This window comes from Brachyhypopomus gauderio, chromosome 7 (assembly GCF_052324685.1).
Source record: "Brachyhypopomus gauderio isolate BG-103 chromosome 7, BGAUD_0.2, whole genome shotgun sequence".
NCBI lineage: Eukaryota > Metazoa > Chordata > Actinopteri > Gymnotiformes > Hypopomidae > Brachyhypopomus > Brachyhypopomus gauderio.
In genome coordinates, this window is record NC_135217.1 from 6,280,775 (window position 1) to 6,299,635 (window position 18,861).

At 40.8% G+C, this 18,861-nt stretch overlaps 2 protein-coding genes across 11 annotated transcripts in view; one reads left to right on the top strand and one right to left on the bottom strand.

Annotated features, from left to right (window-relative positions):
* garnl3 (GTPase activating Rap/RanGAP domain like 3) overlaps positions 1-2,586 on the top strand; it is a 69,445-nt gene extending 66,859 nt beyond the window's left edge. For all 7 annotated transcript variants that reach the window (XM_077011198.1, XM_077011201.1, XM_077011199.1 and 4 more), the window contains one exon: positions 224-2,586. In XM_077011198.1, the coding sequence (XP_076867313.1) occupies positions 224-374 (151 nt within the window). In that variant the 3' untranslated portion in view covers positions 375-2,586. The remainder of the gene's footprint in view (positions 1-223) is intronic.
* A 3,842-nt stretch (positions 2,587-6,428) lies between these two features.
* On the bottom strand, positions 6,429-18,861 carry LOC143518608 (protein CutA homolog). Of its 4 annotated transcripts, none has more exons than XR_013132238.1 (7): positions 18,463-18,861; positions 17,648-17,796; positions 12,949-13,008; positions 7,606-7,651; positions 7,432-7,481; positions 7,126-7,312; positions 6,429-6,588 (listed from the first exon to the last, which is right to left on the bottom strand). XR_013132238.1 is itself a non-coding variant. In XM_077011206.1 (6 exons), exons 1-6 carry the CDS (start codon positions 18,565-18,567, stop codon positions 7,210-7,212), a joined length of 513 nt encoding a protein of 170 aa, XP_076867321.1. In that variant the 5' UTR covers positions 18,568-18,859; the 3' UTR covers positions 6,429-7,209. The 4 variants fall into 4 exon arrangements, 2 of the variants coding, with proteins under 2 accessions (XP_076867321.1, XP_076867322.1); XR_013132237.1 differs by having other exon boundaries at positions 6,429-6,610; XM_077011206.1 differs by having other exon boundaries at positions 6,429-7,312; positions 18,463-18,859.

The window sequence follows — 18,861 nt, forward strand, 5'->3', positions numbered from 1 at the left end:
GACCTGCCCTCAGATAACCCTTGGTTAACCTGCCCTCAGTAGACCTGCTCTCAGTAGACCTGCCCTCATTCTCCATCAGCACACCTAATGGGCTTGAGATCCATTAACCCTTTATACTCTACAGTGCACTAACAAAGCTACTTCAAATGCAGCATGTGCATTCATTTGTTCTGCAAGATGCCTTCTCCTCGTTACAATGGGATGTGTTTGAACATCCAATCAGAGTCGGGCTGGAGTGCGTCGATGGGGACATTGACATCCAACGGCATTGCTCCCCTGGCTTGGAGGCGGAGCCTCGTGAGGATAGCCCGCCCCTGGCTAGTACTTTAATGCTCTCGACTTCCTTTGAGGAGGACATTGTGGATCTGAAGTGATGACAATCCCACAACACACCTCTGAACCCCCCGACCTGCACTCCATAGTATTTGTTTTAATTTTTTTGTACAATGTATGTTTTGGACGTTTTTTTTTTTACTTTTGTATGTTTCCTTACTGCAGTATGTGATGTACAAATGGATCCCCAAAGCTTTACCCTGAGTGAGTTTACATTAATCAGTGTGACAAAGGTAAAAAAAAGAAAAAAAGAAAAAGCACTTGTGTGTATGTGTGTGTGTGTGTGTGCGTGTGCGTGCATATATACGTGTGTCTGTCTTGTTCAGTGAGATATTAAGTTGGATTTATTGACACGTTTATACCTGCAAAATGCTGTAAGGTTGGGAATCACATGGGTGAGCTCTAGGATCAGGGCTTTGAAATGGACCCTTTTGTGGGCTGCAGAGAAGACACAGGTCCCAGATCAGGTTTCAAACACACGGAGCTTTAGAAGATACACTTAAAGCTAATGTAGCCATGGAAAATAAAAATGTTAAAACATCGAATTCCAGGTGAAGGATTTGCCCCATGGCAAGACAAGGTATTTTGAACCAGGCCTGAATGTAAAACTGAGGCACCTGAATCGTCACAGTATCTGACATAGTATCTAACTAGCGTTGTGGCTTAAGTATTTTATGCATCTGCTAATTGCACAATGTCATTACTTTGGAGTTACTATAAAAATATCTATAAAAAAAAAAATAAAACTACGTGCATCTCAGGCAGCAGTTGCACATGTTACACATATTACACATAAATAATATGTATATATATATAACATATATACTGATATATGATATATATAATATATATAACGCACACACACACACACACACACACACTCATTTAATGATGAAATGTTATTATCCAGTACAGGTGAATTTAATGTTATGCCCTACCCAAGCTTACACACCTTGACTTGCAGTCCTTTGGCAGACAGGGCAGAAGTCTCCCACAAGTGCCGTTTTCTAGAAGACGCCCAGCATTTGTAGTAAATTAGATTGGCCATTGACTACATTTCCCATAAGGCAAGCAGCTACGCTTTGACAGCCACCGCAGCTGGCCTTGCTGGCGCGGAGGCCGTCGTTTCGTTGGCGTACACGCCGCCGCCTCGATGCTTAGTGTAGCGCTTTCGTAAGTGCACTCTTAAAAAAACGCTTCTGCCTCGGACGAAAAGGGCTCCGGAACACCTGCATGCCTCCCTTGAGACCCATTACAGATTAAAAGGGATTTTATATATTAAAATGGTAGAATTAGGATTTAATACCTTCACAAATCATAGACATTTTACAGAAGGGGAGAAAGATCCCAGCAGAAATGATAGCTAAGCATTTTATTCGGCTGTAATGCAGATTAGGCTTTGGTTTAACAAGCTCAACAAAGGCCAGTAAAGAGACTGAAATGTGCATCTGTGACAGGTTTATGTCATTCGCCCTCAGAGGGGGTAATAGAATGGAAGGTACAGGGCAGATCTGGGCCTTGGTCAAAGAGACATCGTTCTGTGGTACTCTTCCTGCTGAGCTTAAACGCATGCCCCCCATCCTCTCTAGATGTCCACATCCCCTGTCCTCTCCAGACATCCCCGCCCCCTGTCCTCTGCAGATGTCCACACCCCCTGGTCCACGCCCCGGTCCTCTCCAGACGTCCACGCCCCCTGGTCCTCCCCAGACATCCACGCCCCGGTCCTCTCCAATGTCCACGTCCATTGTCCTCTCCAGACGTCCACGCCCCCTGTCCTCTCCAGACGTCCATACCCCCTGTCCTCTCCAAACGTCCACGCCCTGTCCTCTCCAGACATCCACACCCCCTGTCTTCTCCATCTCACAGCTCACTGCTGACTCTCTTCATATGTCCTAACAACCATGCAACACTAGTAGCAGCCTGCTCGAAAAGGGGAAATGTGGGACTATTTTTGCAACTGAAGATTTTAAATGTTATTTATTCGTTATTCTTGCTCTTCCGACAGGAGAGAGAGGAGTTGTAGACTGATGAATGATTTGTCATTTTTGACTTTTTTTTGTTCTGTTTTTTTAAACACTCTGTCCTCCTTTGCCTCTCTCTGTTCTCTCGCTCCTAACTGTTTCGCAGTGGTTTTGTATCTAAATCAATATTAATTGTTTAGACTGTTGCTGAATTCTGTGATATCGAAAACTTAAATTAAAAAAAAAAAAAAACACCAAGTGTCTTAAAATATTGTATTGCCATTGTTTTTAATGCCAAGTACTACTTGTAAATGTTTGTGTTTCAAATGTGGCCTCAAACAAAACTATTATTATTATTATAGCTTTTATTCAAACAAGTCCTGTATACCACTGCTGTAGTTCATATTGTTCATTGATATGAAATAAATATTTATGGAATTTCAGTGACGTAGTTAATGTCATGGCGGGCTTCAGTCATCGAAATAGGCACTCCATGGTACCATTATTTATATTTTGAATTAAATATTATTAAAGACGTCAGAGAAATCTTGCTAAAATTCAAACTGCCTTCTGTTACCTTGTTTGAGTGGTTATTTTATTCCTGTTAGATAAATGAAAACAGAAGCATAATGAGGTAGGTATAGATACATGTTTTGGTCTGGGTTACTGTGTATTTGTTTGTTTAGGTATGTGTTTCAGCAATCAATCAAATATACTTTATTACTCATTATAAACAGTCCTACACATTTATATAGTGAATCTACCATTACAAACGCATCTATTGTTTAGGTTATGCAACAGCACCCTCTATAGGGCATAGTGTGAATTGTTTTCCTCTGCCTTACAAAATACTAGAGGCCGTTCTTTAGTACTCATAAACATTAGTATAGGGTTGACCCTCAAGTGTAAACACTACTGTGCTGGTGAAAGGTAATATTATCTACGCTAACCACACAAAAGTTCATGGAGACTCAGTCATCTAGATCTAAGATTAGATCTAGATCATCTAGATCAAATTTATGTGTGATTATTCATTAAGGAACTGCTCACACGTTGCCAGATCAGACCTGAATCTCTACACATGCTGCTTCTTTCTACTGGCTTCACCACTGCTTCACCACTTCCTGTTCTGAACACACACCACGATCAAGACTAGGGATGTCCCGATCCAGCTTTTTGAACTTCCGATCCGATACCGATATTTATTTGCACTTCCGATCCGATACCGATATCGGCCGATACCGGCCTATCCGAGCATGTATTAAAGTTTAAAGTTATTTAGCCAACTTACTTTGTTGTCAAACTCATGTTGAAAAGCGTTTTACTCTTGATAACAAGTAGCCAGCTGAATTAGGTGTGTTTGAATAATACACAATGGTTGGTAAGGAGAAACTGACCTGTTTATTTAGCAATTAATAAACTCAAAATAGACAAAATATTAAATAACAAACAGAAATAGCATCAGTAAACCAAGGATTAAAAAGCCACAAGTGCAAATAATAGTGTAAATTATATTTAAAAAAAAACACACAACCTGAGTGGAAAATAGTCTATTATTAACATTAACATTAACATCCATCAGTGCTCTTGAACAAGTGTAAACCAAAGCTTAAAAAAAAATCCGTGCACATATCGTAAACTAGTTAAAAGCAAAATGCCTTCTACTCCACACTTTGCTGCTCCATCCCCATCTATACACTCCCTTCAATTCAAACGTTTCTGCCAGTGTTAGTTGTGTAGGACCTTTCTTTTTGTCTTCGGTTTTCATTAGAAACTCGTCATGTTGTTTATGGTGGTATTTCGCTAAATGCTTGATTAGATTGGTGGTATTAAAAGTTCTTACAGCTTTACCACAACGCTTGACTTTACTGTGGCATATGTTCAGTGCCGTTTCAAGGTATTTGGGGGCCCCAAGCAAAGACACCAACCGGGGCCCCCCCAACCTCCACACCAGAAATCTCATGCCCAAACCCCCTTCCGGCCAAAAAAAAAAACATCTGGCCGCGGTCCACCTTCAAGAACCACAGCATATACACCTCAAACTAACTACTTTACAAATTTACTACTTGTAGCTGAACATAGCAGATTTAAGTATGGGATTACCCGGGACGTATATATTGTTTTTAGCCTACCCGCTGCTAAATTACACCATTTGTACAGGTAGGCCTAATTTATCCAGTGTAAATCATCACTTACCACTGTCTTGTGTTTTTTTTAGGGGTGGGCATAGATTAATTTTTTTAATCTAGATTAATCTCACTGAAATCTTGAAATTAATCTAGATTAATCTATATTAAAATGGCTCATATGTGTGCTACCCAAGTAATAACTAAAAGTCAGCTTTTGAGATAGGGTTTCTTAATACAGAGGGTGCATTAGACCAGGGGCTCATCTCTTGTTTCCAAAATGCATCAATGACTGCTTGAGGAAGCTGTTCTACTTTGATACTTGAAGAAAAAAAACATGCTCAATAAAATGTAGGCTACTCGTGTTCAACGGTTTATTCAGTTAAACATGAATTTGTAAGCCTACATACTGTACATTAAAAGGGGTTGATAACATGTTTATTCAGCTAAACATGATATTTGAAATGTAAGCCAACATTTAGTACATTTAACCTCACGGACATAATTTGGGGGGGACTTTTTCAAAAGCCGGTTTGGTCCTCTGCAGTTTTAACGGTTAAAAAGAAATATTTAAATAGCGACGAATCTAGCGCTAGGACCATGCAGAAAACGACCGCTCCGAGCTCCGCTCCGGTAATATTTTACGTTCCTAAAAATGAATTTTCCATGAAGCAAACCTAGCGACTTCGTGGCTGCATCCATGTAAACACACGTACGATTTTTAATTCACAGGTTTGAAAACTCGTTCTTGCCCCTACTGTGCAATTTGGTTAGGAATACAGCCGAGCTAAACTGTCAAGTTGAAAGTCATCATAGTTTGCTTACCCATTTAGTAGATAGATTAACGGCGATAATTTTTATATCGCCCGATAAGAGTATCAAATTAACGAACGCCGTTAACGGCCCACCACTAGTTTTTTTGTGTTCCTCTTCCTTCTTTTGTTTTCTCTTTTGGCTTCCTGATGGATAAATTCGCTTCATGGTTAAGTTTCATATTTGCCGGCGTCTAAAACTTGGCTGTCTGCCAGGACAGTCTGCCTGCCTTCAGCAGCTGGTGGGAGGGGCCCCCTTGAGGGGGATTCTGAGAACAGTGTCATTGCTCATGACTTTGAGAATGTAAAGGGGGGCTCACACAGTTTGTCGCTGCATTTAATTCTTAACCTGTTGTTGTCTGGGGGCCCCAGGCCAGCTTGGGGCCCCAAGCAATTGCCTGGTTTGCCTGCCCCATCGCGACGGGCCTGCATATGTTGCACTCTACCTCTTCGTCTTTGTCATCCTTTAAGGTAAAATAATCCCACACAACCCGGTCCGAGATGCCACGGAGCTAAATTGGGGCAGAAACTACGCTCGTGTGCTGAAGGTGTGCTGGAAAATGCGGACCGGATTTTACTCTCACTAGCAAAAACTGGAATGGATTATCTAAATGGGTACGCAGGAAAACCTGGATCGGACTTAAAAACTGGATCGGGAGTCTGGATCACCATTTTCTCGTGTCTGCCGATCCGATACCGATACGCATTTTTTGCTAATATCGGACAACCCTAATCAAGACCTGTTACACTAATGGCAACACTGTTTAAAAAGGCACCAACAGAGGAGTGAAGGGCGAAATCAGTCTTAATGAGCAACTTTTGTTTAGTTACTAATTAATATAATAGTAATTATTCAAATGAATATATCATAGACTGATAAACTGAGACTGTTTTCCGGTCCTTGAGACCTGGGTGTACATACTTTGTTCCTAAATTACAATCTAAATTTGAATGAATCCAAATCAATTCTGACAATTAACTGTAAATAATGAGCATGCAATTGTAAATTATTCAAATAAATTCTGTAGATCAGCTGGGTGAGTTTTACAGTTACAATTATACAGTTAAACGTCACTGTATGGTACTGACTGTGGCAGTTACAGTACACGTCACTGTATGGCTTTAGTGCAATTTACACTTTACATTTACATTTGGCATATATGTCTAGTACACAGTCACAAACAGGTGACACCAGAAACAATTAATATTTATTTACACCAACACATTTGAGATTTGCTACATTCTTGGTACAAAAGCACCTTTCCATCATTACTGAGCTGTTGTGGTTCACATTTAGCTTTTGTTTATTTGTTTTCCCATCTTGTGGCTCCACACTGTAGAGATGGAGACTTTACACTGTAGAGATGGAGATTGTACACTGTAAAGATGGAGATTTTACACTTTACAAATGTTGCACAAGCTGCCCCAGTGTGACCATGGTGCACTTGTAAACAGGCTACAGTGTTTTCATTCTGCTACACAGCTTATTCCACGTTTGGTAATCAAACTACAGTGCAATGACATCACTACAACGACTACATGCTACGGTATGAACAAGGCATATTAGTGCAAACAATGCTAGAACATTAATCAGACTCATTCATAATACCCAAAATTGTGCTCATTGTTGGTTTATAAATTCATTACTCGAATGCAACATGGCAACAACAGCAAAAACAAAATTTCAAATTACCATTTTTTTTTTAATTCTCAGAAAAAGTTTTGTTTTAGGCGCAAAATGTTTATGAAGCAGGAAATTTGTCTAACTGAACACCATTACACACATACAATGATTTTATTGATGCTCACTGTGACTGGAGAGGGCAGATATTTAGATTACGCAATATTTACGCAACACTGCCAGACATAAATGTCCCATGTGTGCTAACACACCTCTAGTGTAGTACAGGGCAGATCATTAGGTGAATATTAGGTGTCGGACCGGGCTGCACCGGCTAGATAATGGATATGGATCAGTCAGACTTCAGGCACTGCCTCATCCATCCACTTCAAATAGGATAAACTTCCACCTTCCACAGGAAAACTGAGGATTTCTGGAATGTCATACGGGTGTATAGTTCTAATGGAAAACAGCAATTAGTATGAGAACATATCAGCATAATTTACATTATTGGGGCCTGACACAAAATGACTGTTATCAGTGACGGAATTAAACTACAGGAATTTAAAATGACTTACTTTACATAGTCGGTGAGTTTCTGAATGACGGACGTTCTGGTCCTCACAAGCTGTAGGAGAAAGCTTTACTGAACGTCTTCATACCCGTTCAGTACTCACTGAGCATGTCAAACAAGTAACATTCCCTCTGAACGTTTAAGAATTCAACTGAGCAGTTTTTTAAAGTCTACATACCAGCAGTATTTCTGAGGTATCTTGAATTTCTCCCTTCCAGTAGTACCTGATAAGCAAGATATTGTATGAGACATGTTCACAATGTATCCAAGAAATCAATTAACTACCTCAGCTGGCTGTATAACATGTGTTTAACCAAGTTTGCTACTTTTGCTAGATGGTATTTAGCCATGTTAAATGCCAGAGGTGGGACCAAGTCAGTGTTTTGCAAGTCTCAAGTAAGTCCAAGTCTTTATACCTCAAGTCCCAAGTCAAGTCTCAAGCAAAGACACTCAAGTCAAGTCAAGTCTCGAGTCAAGACAGGCAATAGTCAAGTCAAGTCCCAAGTCTGAAACTTGGAATTTCAAGTCCTTTCGAGTCTTTTTTTTTTTTTTACTAATGTTGCAGGTATATTTTAAATTTTAAATGTAAATAATAGACATGCGTTCTTTTTTAAATCTGTATTCTCCTCAAATCTTGATAAAACATGTGCAACTGAAAACACGAAGTATAAAAAAAAATAAAATTACACCTCTTTATTGCACAGTTCAATTTGTTAAACTTAGCTGCAAAAATATTCATACTTTAAACTACAATTTTCCAGAAATAAATATTCTGTGAAAAAGTCATAAGTAGAACTCCATGTTCAAATAAAAAGTGCTGATATTTTCACAGTACAATACAAAGAACCATAACAGCATTTTCCCTCTCTTCTCTTATCTGGTTTCTTGGAGAACATGTGTGAGTGACACAAGACAAACAAATATAAGAACTGAACAATTAACAGGAATCTGCAACTTTAGACATTTCAGTAAACTATTCTGCATTGCATTTGCTGGCCAAAAGTCTGTATGTCATTTGTGCACGATGAATGATGTCCCCATAGCTGAAAACTCGCTCCACTTTTGTCAATATATTTTTTTCTCGACGTAGATGTTCAAATACACAATCCATGCTGAGATAGAACTGGATATTATGATGGTGACAGAGAGAGGCTCTCTTCCCCGTGTTCAGATACAGAACCCAGGGTTGCCAACTCTCACGCATTGAGCGTGAGACACACGCATTTGACCGTCTTCACACGCTCTCACGCCACACATCCGATTTCTCACGCCGGAAAAAAATCTAGTTTATTTACCTCTGATCCACATCTATGATTCAATGAGTTACTAGTTCGCTCTGGCACCAACCACTGGCGATCGATCGATCGCGATATAATACTTAATTTGTGTCCATTTTACACCCCGCCCGGTAAAAATTTACGTTCGCCAACCCCCCTTTTGATTGGTTGTGCTGCAGCTCATGCACACACACACGTACAGAGTGTGGAAAAGCAGAGGACTGGTCTGCGTCAGAAGGACGGAAATGAAATTAATGGGGCGCACTTTATAAATATTAATATGCGTTTTAAAATTTAGATTTGGGGTAAAAAAAAATCAAGTCTTTGCAAGTAAAGGTTCAAGTCCAATTCAAGTCCCAAGTTATTGGTGTAAAAGTCCAAGTCAAGTCTAAGTCTCTGAATATTTTTTCAAGTCAAGTCAAAAGTCTTAATATTAATGACTCGAGTCTGACTCGAGTCCAAGTCATGTGACTCGAGTCCCCACCTCTGTTAAATGCATAGTGGGCATGCAGATAATTTATTTCAGTTTTACGTGTCCAATGTGTCATGTCGTATGGTCTAACTGAACAGGTTACAGTTTTTCTCAGTTGGTTTGGTTCATTTCTCAGATCAGAATTGAAATTCTCAAAACTGTTAATTCAGTCTCCACATCTCATTGTTACTTGTGCACATCATAATTGTATTTCTCCTTGTGTTTATCATTTTGCAAATGCTTTTGTACATATTGCAAATGGACATGGGCAGTTGTCTGTTGTTTTTTACATTATGTGTTGCTTATGTCATGTTTATCAAAATGTGTTGTACGGATTGTCTGTTGAATTGTCTTACACTCCCAAACATTTAGTCTTGAGGTCATCGCCTAGGTCATTATATGCAAAAGTGCTGAACATGTTGTCATAATCTCTAAAGCATAATTTTACATTTATTTTTTAGTAAATTTTTTTGTTACATTTTGGTAATTTATCCTAATTTGATTAAATTGTTTGCAGGTGAACATTCAGTTACAGTAAGAAAGGGAATTGGTGAAGGCTTAGATCACCCAATGGTCTCAACCACAGGTCAGAGGTGCGTCTCATGAACCTTTACTGTAATTGGCAAACATTTATAGACACTAAACACTGCAGTATCATAAAGGATAAGACAAGGCCATGGATGGAAAGATAAGGCCATGTATAGGGTGAACTGCCAATAGGAGAAGTAAGACTGTGTGGTGTAGAGGGGTAAGACTGTGGTGTAGAGGGGTAAGACTGTGTGGTGTAGAGGGGTAAGACTGTGGAGTAGAGGGGTAAGACTGTGTGGTGTAGAGGGGTAAGACTGTGGAGTAGTCATGGGCAGTCATGGCCTAGCGGTTAGAGAACTGGTCTTGTGACCGGAGGGTCGCAGGTTCGATCCCCAGGCCATGACTGAGGTGCCCCTGAGCAAGGCCCTTAACCCTCAATTGCTCACTTGTATAAAAAAATGAGATAAAAATGTAAGTCGCTCTGGATAAGGGCGTCTGCCAAATGCCGTAAATGTAAATGAGTAGAGGGGTAAGACTGTGTGGTGTAGAGGAGTAAGACTATATGATGTAGAGGGGTAATACTGTGTGGTGTAAGGCTGAGGGGACAAAACAGTGAAATACAGTAAGGGCAACAATTGTGGACCATGTTTTACATGTAAGTCATGGTCTCACACTGGCTGAAGCTGGTTGCTTGGTACAGCCGAATAATGAAAGAACTTCAATCTTTCAAACATTTCATAGAGAAAACGTGTGTAATTCAGAAATGTGCTCTCTGCTGTAATGCTGCACATTGACATACATTCTGACATGTTATTCAATTACAGTATTTATTTATTTTTTGCATTTTTGCATTCTTATACCATATAGGATATCAAGAGTAGCTCATAGTGGTAGCAGAGGTTCCATTTTCACACAACAAGAGGAGGCTGTATGTGCTCAGGTTGTTTTGATTGTGTAGAATAAGTTTCTAATTTTGCAGTTTTTCCAGTCAGTCTTTTCTGAATTTCAATCAGATTTGTTTTTGTCAACAAATTGCAGTGCGAACAAATTTGATTCCAGTCCAATTTCTTGCTATCAGTCTCCCACATACAGTGATGTGAAACTTTGTGTTCCATGTAAGTTTGTATGTGTGTAACATGTATTTGATATACCACAGAATGTGCAGCGTTCTTGAAATCAAAAGCTTAGCTAGTTTCCATCAGAATATACAGTCTACACTGACTGTGACTTATAGTTGCACTGACAACATGACTAAGTATTTTGACTGCCTTGTTCATAGGCAATGGCACACAGACTAGATATTCTGATGGCACTGACAAATTGAATGACCTAAATATTTGATTTTGGGGCAAAAACAAAGAATTTTGAGTGAAGTATCTGCTTTTGCAGGTATTTCATTGAGTTTTGCTGTTTGCACTAACTGTTTTGAGAAATGCATTAGTTGTGATGCCAATGTAAAGCATGATGTGAGAAATGAACCAAATCGACTGAGAAAAACTGTAAGACAGGTTGGAAGGAGTCATAGAGGTGTGAAGTTGAACTCTCTCTCTTGACATTTGGCATTTGTGTAAATACATAATCAGTACATCAACTGACGACGGCAGCTTCCTGTAGGAACCACGCCAGTCAGAAAATGGAGGACAGTGCAAGCTTGAGACGTCAGTAGAAGAAAACGGGAGTGTCCAGCAGCACACGGCACCCGAGGGGTTAAATATCCTCGACAAACAGAACTTCATCCTCTCTGCTTTACCCTTCCGCAAGCGTTAGATCTCCAAATCTCTAGTCTTTTCAGCACCATATTAACCTTCGAACAATGGCAACAGCCAAAAGGCATCGTTCAAGTTAATCCACGCAGCGTTAGGATATAAGCCAACGCCTGGTCAGCACTACTGCAGCTACAGATTCACCTAAGTCTCCTCGAACAAGCTTGCGAAGGCAGTAATGTTACTTGGAACAAAAGTGATCAATTGCCTTTAGTTAAAACACTGCCAAAACCCCATTCCTGGAAACCTGAAGGACAAATCCCAGTAAACCTGGCTGACTGTGTTCTATCGCAGAGGAACCGTCGGCAGAAATTCCATCGTCATTCCACAGGAATTCAGCAAGCATGACAAGCTTAGCATAGTTCACTTACAGACCATGGTTCTCAGGTCAAGAGCGTAATAACTTTAAGGTAAAGTTTATTTCAAAAGAACTGATTACTGAACACATTTTAACACAGTGGTGTTCAAGCCAGATTAAACACATAGTGGTGTTGCCGGAAACTGATTAGTTTCACTGGTATGAATTTGGCTCACGCCGCCCCCCCAACCAACATTAATGAATAACTGTCAGTTGAACAGAAACGTTAGCAGTGCATTATGCAGCTGTGCATAGAGTCCTATGTAGCAGTAACTTAATCTCACCATGTCCATTCAAATCCACCCTTCTGGATTCAGCTGAACCTCAGTGTAGCATATTGGTCTTGACTACGTCTCAGTAAGACCCATAATTTCTTTTACAGAACTTATCAGGCAACGTCAGAGCTGTTAAAACTGCTCATGCTGCAATAACCCTTCCACCACAAATCTGTGACTAATCCTACAGGTTGGGACGAACGCTAAACGCCGCACCCAGAGACAGGAGTTACAACACACCAACTCTCGAAGCATTCACAATGCATGCACGCCTGCAAGGTAAACGTTCCTTATAATGTATGTTGCATTCCTCTTGAAATCATAAAGTCACATTAGGACTTTGTGTAAATAATAGTGGATATTGTACATAGTCACCTATTATATTTTGGCTCTAGGTATAGAGTATATGGCAAGGAAAACATCTTTCTCTTTAATTCCTTGCTAAACTATAAAAGGTATCCTGGTCTCATGATCGATGTAGAATTTCTGACAGCACACCTGTTATAAAGGAGGCATTGTTATACATAAAGCATAAAACATTTAACTGAGGCTTAAAATCCTAGAAATGCCAGAAATATCACTGTGAAGAAAACCTGCATTCCATCCACAAGTTGATAGTTAATGAGGTTAAGGGTAAATTCCAGTCACAAGTTGATAGTTAATGAGGTTAAGGGTTAATTCCATTCAGAAGTTGGTAGGTAACGAGGTTCTCTACAACATTAGCATCAGGGAGAGTTTTATTAATTGAAATGCCCATCTTGGCTCATTTTAACTTTTTAAAGTAAAAAAAAATAGTGGCGTGTCTGGGTTACCACAGTAAGTTGGGGCCTTGAAGTCAGTGTTCTTACATGGTAGAGGTGCGAGGAAGAATATTTACACACGCTGCCATCCTTTTCTCCATGATGTGTCTGAGAGAGAGAGAGAGAGAGAGAGAGAGAGAAAGAGAAAGAGAGAGAGAGAGAGAGAGAGAGAGAGAGAGAGAGAGAGAGAGAGAGATTGTCTAATTACATACACTTCTCACAAAACGTTCAAGCTACAGACAATATGGTCTGGAGTGTGAAGGTGGACAAACATGAATGGGAACTGTGGTGAAACATCAGGCAGGTTGTTAAAGTTTATAATACTGGAAGTTATTGTTAAAGGTTGTTAAAGTTTATAATACTGGAAGTTATTGTTAAAGGTTGTTAAAGTTTATAATACTGGAAGTTATTGTTAAAAGTTGTTAAAGTTTATAATACTGGAAGTTATTGTTAAAGGTTGTTAAAGTTTATAATTTCATACTGGATCTAGGCACTATCTTTGTTGTGTGGTAATACTCGCAGTCAAAATTAGGGCTGAACGATTAATTGCATTTGCGATAATTTCGCGATTTTTTAAAACGCGATTGTCTAATCGCACAGGCTGCGATTTAAACTGGTCACGTGACTTGGGAGCGAGCCGAGCCGAGGACGAACGGAGCAAACCCGAGCAGGAGGCAGGGAGTTGGAGAAGTGAAGTTAACACAGCGCACTTTAACTTGTTGCACAATGGCTTCAGGCTCGACAGAAGCTGACACAACTGAAAGTCTAATTACCAAAGAGGGGCAGCACATAAGTTGTGTGAAATTACTTTGGCTTTTAAAAAGATGCTGCTCAACGTCAGGTACCCTGCAAAACATGCCTTGCTACTGTTGCTACGACGCGAGGTAACACTACAAACCTTCAGCATTAAAAAAACACCACAAAGCCTCGTATGATATTTGTAAGGCTAAAATGCCAACGACCAGTGCTGCATCTTCAAATACGCCAAAGTGTTTCTCTGCGCTTATACAGCTTTAGTATGCGGTGAGCAGCGAAATACCGTAAAATCACGCATATAGGCGCAATAAGATTTAAAGCACGGATGAATCGCGAAAGCGCGGATAGCTTGACCGCGGTCCAGCACCGAGGGTTCACTGACCGAACCGTTTGAAAGTGTAACTCCTTATGGATGTAATTCGAAGCGGCACGCTGAAATAACTCGGGCATTAACGGAGTTCATAGTGAAAGACATGATGCCCGTTAATATAGTGAACAAGCCCGGCTTCATGGCTTTGTTAAACACACTGGATATGCGCTACCAAACGCCCTCACGCACATATTTTAGCCATGTTGCTATACCTGCAGGGCTGCCAACTCTCACGCATTGAGCGTCTTAGACTAAAAAATTAGTAGTTCGCTCTGGCGCCAACCACATGGCGATCGATCGATCACGATATAATAATAATACTTAAATTTAGTCCATTTTACACCCAGTGGCGGACTTAGCAATTTGGAGGCTCAAGGTGAATTTAGCTAGGGGGCCCATCAACATTAATATGCGAGAAATAAGTTCAGGTTCACACTACAAGATTTTAGGCTGGTTTTTCAGTCGCCGACTGTTTTTGTAGATCGCCGACAGAAACTGTGGTCGGACGCAAATCGGGGATCATTCGGCGCTCGCTCAGTCGTGTAGTGTGAACTGCTGAAAGACGCTCGCCGAGTGGCCGCCAACTCATCGCAGACGACCGGCAGATTTCTAGCATGTTTAATATCTAGCATGTTTCATATCTAGCCCAGTCGGCGACTGTGAGTCAACAGCAGCGTCTAGCTTCATACAACTTTACTACAAGACTGTGTTTAAGTTATTGTGACAGCACTGGAGAAATAGTGCGATTGACTATATGTTCACTGCAACGGAGAGATGAAATAATTCTGGCAATTTGGGACTATGGGGTGGTTAAACGGTAAAAAAATAATAATAATAACGAAAATGTGGAGTACATGTACGTTGTTTTTATTTTCTTCGTGGTGTTGCTGGTTCTCGCGAGTGTTTCATTTTCGTGTTCTCGTGTTTTTGGACGGCAGCCAGATGAGTCGGCGATTCCCCAGTCGTTTAATTCGTGAGCCCACGTCACCGATCAGTCATGTAGTGTGAACGCCACAACAACTGAAAGACTTGCGATTACAGCACAACCAGTCGTGTAGTGCGAACGGCACAAAAACCTGATGACTGAAAAGTCGTGTAGTGTGAACCTGGCTTTAGCTAGACAAGGGGGCCCTACAGTGGGAGGGGCCCAAGGCAATTGCCTAGCAACGCCTCTATGCAAAGACCGCCTCTGTTTACACCCCCCCCTCCCGCAACCCTGTATCTGAGCTGTATAAAAAATGCCGAAACCGAGTTTCCTGAAGTGGAACAATGGGAAAAAATCGCGATTTTAAATCGCAATCGCAATTTATAGATAAAAAATTGCAATTAGATTATTTTCCAAAATCGTTCAGCCCTAGTCAAAATGCGAGACTATAACTACTATAACTGAGCATGGGGCAGAGATGTACATTATTGCACAAGGGGAGGCAGTCTTTACAAAAGAGCTAATGTGGGCTTTGTGGGTGGCTAACAGTGAAGAAATAATACAGTGTTCGAACAGTTGGGTAAGGGTTTAGGTCACCATCGACAGACAGATCAGATGAGCCATTAATATGTAATTCTACAAGTATTTCTGTCTTGCCAGGGTTCAGTGAGAGGAAACAATCGTGCAGCCAAAGGTTTTGTGTCATGTAACCCAGTGTGTGTGTGTGTGTGTGTGTGTGGGGGGGGGGGGGGGGGGGGGGGGGGCAGGGGTCACAGAGTGGAAGGAGAGCAACTCTTGATATAAATCTCTGTATCAAGGGCCAGATAACATGAGCTATAAATAAACATTGCAGGCTGAACTGCAGCAGAAGTATCGGATATACTCACACGCGCTCTTACACACACACACACACACACACACACACACACGCACGCACGCACGCACGCACACACACACACACGCACACACACACGCACACGCACACGCACACTAAGCTCAATGTAGGTTATTTTGCAGGCTTACACCATCTTTCACCATCTTACACCATTACAGTTGTTTGCATCTGCCCAGGTTTACAATATATACACCGTCTGTTATGGGTTCAACCTAGACTGGGTCATGACCTCCCTACTCCCTAATAAAGTTAAAGGAATATACTCTAGCAAAAGAGCAAAAACACGCGCACACACACACACACACACACACACGCAAGGTAAACAATAATTGAATGAGGATTCAAATACTTCAAATATCTAATGTTTAACTTAATGTTTAAGTATCCAGAATGCAGATTATGTGTATATATAATGCCACAGCTGAACCCGAGTACATTTGCTAGTTTCTCAAAACTTTAATGGGCACTTTTTCCATTGGTTGGGTGGTGAGGTGTTGCTACAACTATCCAGGAGCAGCCTTAAAAGAACATCTTGGCGCTGCAGAGCCGTGGAAATCAGGCTCGGATCTCAGGCATGCCACGTGCCGTTCAGGCTGGCTGGCAGTGGGAAGACACCGAGTTGCTATTCATCGGCAGAGTGCCGACCAGATCCCTGCCTGCAGTTTGCTATGTGAGGTACATTAGCATCTGAGCAACAAATCAAAGCAGAAAACTCCTCTGAGAATACTGCAGGGCTATTGGCTAGGAGACTACGAGACACAGGAACAGGAGAGCTCAAGAGTTCACTCACCCGCCTCTATATGGTTCGGGAGGACCGGCAAACAACTGCAACAACCACACGTCAAAGACGCTCAGTGTTCTCATTCAGAAACACACACACACACACACACACACACACACACACACACACACACACACACTCATTTGCATGCAGCTGTAATGATTCAAAAGGACAAAAATATTTTCTTGCCTGAACTGTGAACAATTGTAAGAGCAAAGAAAATTGAAAGAAAAAAAAAAAACCTGAATCAATAATCATAATAAAAAACACACGCTCAGGCCAGGCACACACACACAGACACACACTTCATCTTTCACTAGTCTATGCTGGGCACGTTTGCGCACACCCCTGCAACAGAGTGGCCTCCGTTGGAAACTCCCACTGAAGAAGTGATGCATTAGCTTGATTAGGCTCACAATGAGCACCACTGATGTGTTTGAAACTGCTCTGTGTTTTAGTGCGTAGTTTTTCCACACTGCTGCTTAGCTGCGTCCTGGTGATCATGGTCACCGTTTAGGTACACCACTGGTTTCAGGGAGCCATGCTCAGCTCCTAAAGCACACAGCATCACTTTGTTGATTTTGGCTGTGGGAATACACCAGTAGAAATATCTGCACAAGTGTTGTGTCAAAGCTGTGCATGTGTGCATGCACAAACCATGGTAAATTTCACTGCCACATACTGTATGTCTGTAAAATAAAGACTGGATAAAATAAACATAAAGGTGTCAATTCCAGGTTCAGAAAGTAAAAGTCCTCACCAGGATTTTGCTCAAGCTTGCTAGATTTTCTAATTAGTGCAATCCAGGTAAAATTAGTGGAATCAACACAATCCAGGAAGCCTGAGCAAAATCCTGGTGAGGACTTTTACTTTCTGAACCTGGAATTGACACCTCTGTAAACTTTGCATCTCACAAATACAAAATATGCATTATCAAGTCAAAATATATAAAATAGAAACATGCAATATGACATTGGATAAACATAGTTTCAGATTTACATATCTTGTGTGTGTGATCACCTGCTGATATCTTTAGCAGTCTGTTCAGTAGGACAGTTAATGAGCAACACAGAGTGGTGTCCACTCATATAATCTCCACTCACAAAAACATAAATCTCAGTTCCCAGCATCCTCAGGACTGGGAACAGGGTCAGCGTGATGAGCATCGTCTAAAAGGCAAAGAGACACTGATCACAACCAGGGTGACGCGTCCTAAACGAATAAATCAAAGTCTCATTTACATTTAATGCTGAACTGCTGCCAGCTTTTCTGCAGAACTAAATTAACATGTAGGCCACAGGAAGAAACTCGACTTTATATTGTATACACCACTATTGACAACAACCTATTGTTACTTGATGGTATACTGCAGGGCTCATGTGGTAAGAAAATTGCCTATTACTTAGTTTGGTGAAATTTTTACAAAGAATGCAAATTCCACAAGACTGTGTGCTCAGCTATTTACTTGAGGACTAATGCACAAGTGTTGCTCACTGGTTTTTCCCCACACAAACACTGACCTACTGCAGCGTAATTCCTAAATTTGAGTTAGTTAATTGTTAATGAAATACTCCTACTTGTGCTATCAGGTATACAGGCTTATGAGCCTTCTCAGAAACAAAGGACGAAACCGTGTTTCAACGTGGTTAAAAATGAACATAAAATAATTTACTTTAATGTAATGCTAGCCTGAAATTTAAATATATTCATACATTTATACACTTCTCTTAGTTAAAATAAATCGGATACTCAGTCAAGTTTCAATATAAAACCAACTTCGGTCTTCTAGGTCGTTTATACGCATACACTATACTGTAAGTGAAAGAGTGACTTACGCTGAAAATGATCAGAAGTCGGGATCTAGCAAAAGAATGAGACATTTTGTCCTTCTGATACCGCTGATAAAACCAGTCCATTTCATTTCCTTGACTATCTGTCATTCTACAATGAACTGCAAAAAAGAAACAACAAAACCGTTCCACCTGTTTCACTTCCGGCAACAACCGCTTTAGAGGAATCAACTCTTGAATCTGTGCAGTTTTGCCATGTCACTTCTTGCGAAACTTTGTCAAGTTTTGATGTCGCGAACGACCTTGGCATCGCAATGTCACTTTATATCCACTTTATATACTGCAGGGCCAACTGACGAGTTCTACGGGTTACCCAAACGACAGGCGGATCCCCACAAGCTCAGTAGGTTTTCGCTGACTGGATGCGGTTCACGTCCAGGATGG